This window comes from Poecilia latipinna, unplaced genomic scaffold (assembly GCF_001443285.1).
Source record: "Poecilia latipinna isolate Pla-1442-1.1 unplaced genomic scaffold, P_latipinna-1.0 Scaffold107, whole genome shotgun sequence".
Classification (NCBI taxonomy): Eukaryota; Metazoa; Chordata; class Actinopteri; order Cyprinodontiformes; family Poeciliidae; genus Poecilia; species Poecilia latipinna.
In genome coordinates this window covers 884446-892399 of record NW_015112723.1, presented here as the reverse complement: position 1 = coordinate 892399, position 7954 = coordinate 884446, and the positions used below count along the sequence as shown (strand labels likewise).

The following is a 7954-nucleotide window of genomic DNA, read 5'->3' as shown; positions in this document are numbered from 1 at the left end:
CATTTTTTATATATATAAGAAGAGAGTTTTTATATATATATATATATATATATATATATATATATATATATATATATATATATATATATATATATATATGTGTGGGTGTTCTTTACTTTTTTCAAAAATAATAACATGTTTACATCTTATTTATACTCCTGTAGATAAAAAAATAGAAAGATCACATTTAGGTTTATTTCAGACCGGTAAACAATATATATATTTTAATATTCAGTTCTTGTCCTCATTCCTATATTGATTAAAACAAAAACAACAACATTGATTTATGTGTTGTTTTAAATGGTTTTAAGTTTGCACAATGCTTCATTTCAGCCTTTAAAATAAGTTGGCATGAGGTTGGAAAAGTCAAAGTGAAATTGTATTTTTATTGAATGATATAAGAATACTGGGGTGTTGGTAGAACGAAGGAAGAAAACGAGGAGTTAATCGGTGTGACATTGAGCTGGTGCCAGTGACTGAAAGAACCATGGGGGAACCTATGTATTATAAAAGGGACTGATTACTATTACAAAGAACAAGTGGGACCAAATAACTAGATGTGCAGCAGGTGAAGGGGAGCAGGGACTATTATTCTGATGCAAAATAAAAATGTCAAAATAACAAAAAATACCTATTGTAGTATGGCTCAGTGGAAACAAGGCCTTTAAGATGTATCTTAATTTAAATTTATTTCAGGAAAGATATTAGTCTAACTTTTTAACACAACCTCAATTCAAAATCCCAAAATTATTCTTTTGGTATTACATAGGCAAGTTTTCCACCACGCGGCAACTAATAAGAGACTGTGTTTTTGTAAATTGCAATAAATTTCAAGATGTTAGTTTTTGACCACCAGCATTTGCATTTCATAACCAGACTGTGGACTCGCCTTCATCACTCTAAAAGCTTTGTCAACTGGCCTCGGTACACTCCAGTTTGCAAAATGGATTTCATGTGTGACTAGTCATCGCCACAAATGAGTGTTTACTACCCTGCCTTACCAGAACAGATGATGCATTAAACATCAAGCCAAGCCCCGAGTCAGGCAATATGACCACCATTTGTCAGGGTCTTTTACATGAAATGTGATAAAAGGCGAAAAGCATACTCTCTTTTGTCTGTTTTAGCCCTAAGTGCTTGTTTCTGACTCTGTGTTTCCTATTAATCATTTACCACCCATGCCTTTCTTGAATAATCTTTTCTTCTCTCTTTTTGTCTTTATACGCCTCCCCCCCCCCCTTCAAACTCCCTTCCCTACCCTTTTTCTCCTTCTACTCGCATGCTTAACTTACTGGTGAGGGAGGCTGTTCTGTTTTGACTGACAACGTCTACGGTCCTGTAATGTAATATTCATAGTGTGTCACATAGTAAAACATCAATTTGAGCGTGATGCAGATTTTATGTCTGACAAGGTTAGGCTGTATGCAGGTCGTGACAGCACTGGCCTTGGGCAATAAATACCCGGCCCAGTGCCTGAGGAGTTCTCGCTCTCTCAAGTGAAATATCCTGGTGTGCCGCATCGGTGACCCAATTAGTGCAGTGACACAGAAATATAGCATTCATTCCCTGAACACTGTAGTGAGCATGGAGGTTAAATGTTGTCCTCTTCTTTGGTGACTTTTAATATCCACACTGTCCCTTGGTTTTTAGTACCAGAATATGAAGGTGAAACAATCTGAATTCTTGGGGGACGATTTATGATTTTGCCAGTTCTAGTTGATTCAGGTTTCTTATTTACAACTAACCTTATTTTAGCTTTTAGCATGGCTAGCATTACAAAAGCCCCACTCATATTTAAAATATTTCTCTCAAAAATCATGTTTTTGATTTGAGAGCTAGATTCCTCATTTTCACTCGGCTTTCTTTCCCTTTCCCCACTCAAAACTGTCATAATTTCCGCTGCAATGCCTCTTGCACAAATCATTTCTCTTTTCTCTGAAGTAAACTCTATAAGCCAAACTGGCACATTCCCAAAAAACAAGTGATTGAACAGTCACATTATTGCTTCAAATAAGAGAAAATAAGATATGTGACTGGAAAAACAGACCTGAGAGTGTAGGTTTCGTGTCACCAGAGGAAGTTAAGGTACAAGGCACAGAAGTCAAACGGAAGCAAAATATGCAGAGGATATTGGTAAGGAAGGTAGAGTGTGGAGGACAAGTTTTTGTATAAGAACAGGAATTAAATATCCTGTTCTTATACAATAAATGTATCCTGCTAAAATTTGAATAAAAAAAAATTCTTCAAGCAATCAATGTGTGTATCCTTTAACTCTGATTCAGGCCTGGTTCCTGAGTGATGGCATGACTAAAAACTCAAACGAAGCAACCTGAACTCAGCAACTTTGCTTCAATTCCTTCACACTTTCTGGCATCTGATTGAGTTTACTCTTGGCTAATTCCACAAAATAAATAAAAAAATTAAAAAACTTCACAAGATAAATATGAAGTATCATCTAAATGGCTGATGGGCTGCACAATATACAGGAATATATGGTTATCACAATATTACAGTATGGAATATTTATATCACAAAGGGGTGTTTGGAATGCAATAATTGCTGGCTAATATGTTCAAGGTATTATGAACTTGCATTTTAAATTTTAATGTAATTTTTAGCCTGTTGGACAGAGTCTTGTGGCTGCAAATGTTAACAACAAAAAGAAAGAAGAGAATAAAATAAGCACATATTGCTTATTGTATTATGTAAACTTGTCACAATAAGCGATTAATTAATTAATTGCATGATAAAATAAATTCAGCTTGATAATTTCCATTCTGATTATTAATATTTTTGAAGGACTATATTCTGCATACAGAAATGTTACAACCCATTGTATTCATGGTTGTGGTTTTAAGTGTTTTCATTCCTTCATCATCATCGCAATATTTTTTGTCATTCAACCCTGATGGCACCTTGTCATATGAAAAAAAAAAAGTTGAGTACAAAATTAAAACGAGTAAAATAAAAAATACAGAAGGAGCAAAATGATGAGAATGCACGGATGTCTGCTAGATGTAGTACTTTAAATCCCTCCTTTCAAGCAACTTACTACATTTTTTTTCTGCGTCATGATTTCATTTTTAAACTCTGTGTGATGTTAAACAATGGCTATCTGCAAGCCCTTCCCAGTCAGTATCCACTTCCACTTTGAAATGCTGTGGTTAACAAGACCTGTTCAAGCAATTTTGGCGTGTTCAGATTAGGTAAAAAGTCATGTTTTCATAGGTTTAGCCAATCTAGATTAAAAAAAAAGACTATCTGAATTGTCTCACCAGCTGTTTCTCAGTGTAGCAACTAAACTAACACCGTTTTCCATTCCCCCATGTTGTGGTTTCAAAAATCTCTCCATTCTGTTGAGCAAGCCTGTGAATGATCACTGACAATTTTAGGCACATGGAAAAGTGACAACAGATGTTAATCCAACTTGTTTTCTCTTTGAGTCCATGATGTACATAAATAAGCAAAATGTCTCTGACATTCACCCCTTTACCCTGTGGAGAATTATCAGTTTGAACAATCTGCTGTCGTGGCACATGAAAGCGGAGTTTGAGGCGTCTCAACCACCAACTGTGCTTTGTACTCATTTTTATGAAATGATATAAGTGCTGCTGAGTAATGATTACCCAAAGTGTATTTTAACTGAATTTAAATATATATATATATATATATATATATATATATATATATATATATATATATATATATATATATATATATATATATATATATATTACCATTATTTGCAGTTCTTCACATTAGACAGACTTTGCATCAAATCCTAGAGTTGTGAGATAATTGATCAAACACATTTTAAGTAACTTCAACATCAGTTGTGTGTATTTATTAAGCACTGAGTGAAAATCAACAAGCTAACATACTCTTTTTGAATTAATAAAGTCACAATTTATATTATATATATATATATATATATATATATATATATATATATATATATATATATATATATATATATATATATATATATATATATATATTTTGGACTGCTAAATAAACTACATCTAGTCCTTTACTAGTCAAGCAGCACCACCACAGCCCTACCCACCCTCCATGCTACCCCCTGCGTCTCCTTTGCTTTCTTATCCTCCCTCAGTGGTTGGGGTTGAATCATTAATATCACCACTGGCTGACAGAGCCTTGTCATCTGTTCTGACCCTATGATGGCAGGTTTCCTATGGAGAATAACCTCCCTGTGTGTATCCCAAGGGCATCTTCACCTTTGATCATGGAAATGCCCAGAACAAAGTCCTTTTGCATGCAGAGGGACACAGGCTGGGATGGAGGCCTCCTGGATTTGAGTGTTAGCGTTATTATCAGAAGAAATAAAGCTTCTTGTTTCTTGTTAAGGGGTTAGAAGAAGGTCATTTTAACCTGTCATCAGAGTTGGACTGTAAAGGATTCCCTTTTCTAGATAAGGTTTTCTAGATAGGAAGTATTGTAATTTTCTTTATTACATCTATGTAATATTTCTTTTCTTCTTTAATTTGCATGTCGATGTTGAATGTTCCCAGTCTGATTCCTGCATCCCTCCTCATTATCCTCAGGTGTTGAAAAGTTGACACAGGCTTTGCCATCTCCCTTCATCGCCATTGCCATCATCAATTTGTCACAATCCCTCACACACACACAGGTCTTGTCTCGACCCATATTCCCCGTCCTTTCTCACCCTCCACTTTAGGTGGTGGATGTGTGTCCTTTTGGACTACCAGCTCAGCCCTGACATACTGGTTCCTCTAACCCTGCCTGCCAGTGAAAGGATCCGTTGTCATCTGTGTATTCTAGCCATTATCTTTTGACGTTTCTCTCCCTCCCAATGAAAGATGGAGTGTGTCTGAAAGCTTAGAGAGGTATCCATGATGCAGCAAGAATGACAGCTCTTGCACAGGTTGTATCTCCTTCTGTGCCATTGATCTAGTATGTTCTTATCAGCTTTGAAGGTTATTGCATTCATGGATAGATCACCACTTAATCTGCATCTCCATTAAGCCCGCTTCTTTTCAGGTTTTTCTTAATATTAGAATATAATATTAGAATTTATGTTGCGATTGTAGTGACTCCTACAGCATCGAAAATAATGTAGACCCCTTGAACTTTTACACATTTTTCACACAGTTTTGAAGGGCTTAACAGAACTTTGCATTAATAGTTGCAAGGCTTTTACTGTATGTCTTTTCTGGATTCATACATTGGTCATTCCTATACATTTGCATGGCTTGATCTAAACTATTTCATTGTGGACTTTTTTTAGTGCCTTTAATCTGCTGAAAGGTGAACCTCCCAATTTAAAGTCTCTGAGCATTTAACATATTTTCCTATTTTAAACTATGCTGATTTTCTAATGAATTCTGACTAGTTTTTCTTGTCTTGCTGAAAATATACTACTGCACCAGGGTTGCATGATATATTTTCATCATTACATTGGTGTGTGCGATATTCAGTTTTCAAAAGATTGTTTAGAATGCAAAAAGTATTGACTGATCTAGTCCAAATGTTGTCATCTTGTACTTTTTGTGCTGATTTAACCAGTGGGACAAAGTCCCATGGCAGCAGGAGTTCATACCAAAAACAAATAACATTGCTTACAATACTAAGGGTCACAGTGATGGAAGCACAGACGAGAAAGATAATAAAGAATAAAGCAGTAATACATTGCTACTGACATCATCGTCAGAATATGTATGTGTACTATCACCACTGCAAGATTTTCTAATATTGTTGAGCCCTGACCAAAATCCTCTCTTCCCTAGGTTTCTGCTGCATGCTCTCCATGACCTTTTTTTTTTTTTGAAAGTAGTCTAATAAAGCAGATTTTTTTTTTTTTTTTTTTTTTTTTTTTTTTTTTAATTGTCTTACAGGTACTTTGTACTTTACAAATTGCCCCAGCTGAAGTTTCTGGACTCCAGAAAAGTAACAAAAAAAGAACTGATGGAGGCACAGGCGAGAGGGGCGTTCATGAAAGTGGTGAAGCCAAAGTCGGAAGCAGTAAGTTATCCTGGTCTTCATTTCTTTTCACTTGTTTTAGTAGTAGCATTGAATTAATTGTGCTCACCTTTTTATTGTATTGCGGTATTCTTCCTTCCTTCCTGTTTTGGTGTGATTGTCAGTTTCCATTTGCTGAGATTTTGTTGTTTCGACTCTTTGGACATGATATTTATTATCTAAAGTTAAAGTTGTATTTTGTCTTTCCTAGACTTTCCTAAAATAATGGCCTAAGTCATTTTTTGACAAAAAAAAAAAAAAAAAAAAACCGCCATTATTTTCCCAAAAAATAATTTAGGCCAAAAAAGAAATAAAAACTGATATAAACCTTTGTTTTCGGAAGGTGCCTGTATGTGAGTTTTGCTTGTGCTCTTCTATAAATGTGCATGAAAGTGCATGTGGCCACAGTCTGACCTGATTCCGTATGCATGAACCCAGATCAAAGGCGACGGGCGGCTGTCCGGTCACACTTGTGTTGCCTAGTGTGACGTGTCTGCCGATTGAAGTGACAGCTCATGTACACTCTCTGCACAATCGCTTAATTATCTCAAACCCCATACATTTGTTGGTCGCTCTCTTGTTTTGAGAACCAAAGACTAATTAGACTTCAAGATGTTCATTTGTATTTCTACTCTACCCTTTGTAACAACCTATTTAAAGGCACATCTCCTACCCAGATTGGATTGAATGTAATTGTAAAGTCATTAAATATTTACAGTTTAGTCTTAGGGTCTCTGAGGCTCTCTCTCACACACACACAACGCCCACACACACACACACACACGCACACACACAGAGAGTTAGAGTACAGCCAAAAGCTTCTTGTGACAAATAAGAAGCATGTGAGTCGATGTTGGTTTTAAAAAAAACATGAGGAAAACAATATATTCATTGTTTTAGATAATAAGCTACGATAGTGTACTCTTTGAGTGTCACTCCGTGCTATGCTTTGTTTTTGATCCTCCATGCGAGTGGCAAGCGGGAAAGCAAAACATTGAAATAATTTAACCTCAGACTGCCGTGTTTGGTAGATGGAGAAAAGCAGAGTGAAAACACTGATCACTCACTTTATATGAAAAGAATAGAAAGGACCTCTACAATGCTGTTTGGCAGGGTAAAGTCACTTTTAAGATTGTATTTACATAGCTTGTCAGTAAAAAAGAAATGCTTGGCTTTGTCGCCGCAGCTGTAGATGAAAGGAGAGATAATCACAGATTCTAGCTGACATGATGTGTTTTTGTGTCTTGGTGCCTTTGAACCAGCTGTGTGTGATTATTTATTCCTTATGTAAAGTAAAAGTTTACAGCTTTCATATAAAAAAGCGTCTACTTAACATTGTGCTGTAATTTGTGCACTGGAGCATATTCCTGATCTTCTTTTTCCTCATTCCTCATTAGTATCGTAAAAGTCGGGCTACACAGAGTGGAAACTGTTTTTGGATTCATTCCAGTTTGGGATTCTGGGATTTCCCTATATTGTTTCCTCAGCTTTATGTTTCAGCTATACTAGAGTCGACGAGTCTCGCAAACGTCCCGGCTTCAGCTGTCTATATCATCGGAGTTCTTCATAAGATGACCGATGTTGCAGGCCACCAATTAGAGAAGCGTTTACAGCACGAACAGGGAAGATGATGGCATAATTAGATACTCATGTTTCCTTTTATGTCGGCTACGGCAAGACGCTGCTAACAGTACAGTCTCTGTCATTAGCTTTATTACAAAGAATGGTAATTAGCTGTCTCTTTGCTGCATGCATTCAAATTTAAGTCTCAATTAGGCCAAGTATCAAAGAAGAAAATATTAAGAACAATGAAGATTATTTATTAAAATACTTCACAATAGACAAAGCCTAAAGTTAGTTTTTTCTTTGGATTTTCTGTTATAGTTCTTTTTTTTTTTTTTTTTTTTTTTCGCCCTTTTTTATTGTTTTTTTTTGTCCAAAAACCACAAAAAAA

At 35.7% G+C, this 7954-nt stretch overlaps 1 protein-coding gene across 2 annotated transcripts in view; it reads left to right on the top strand.

Annotated features, from left to right (window-relative positions):
* Window positions 1-7954, top strand: part of lrmda (leucine rich melanocyte differentiation associated) — a 109169-nt gene that overhangs the window by 16089 nt on the left and 85126 nt on the right. For both annotated transcript variants that reach the window (XM_015027855.1, XM_015027856.1), the window contains exon 4: window positions 5877-6003. In XM_015027855.1, the coding sequence (XP_014883341.1) occupies window positions 5877-6003 (127 nt within the window). The remainder of the gene's footprint in view (window positions 1-5876; window positions 6004-7954) is intronic.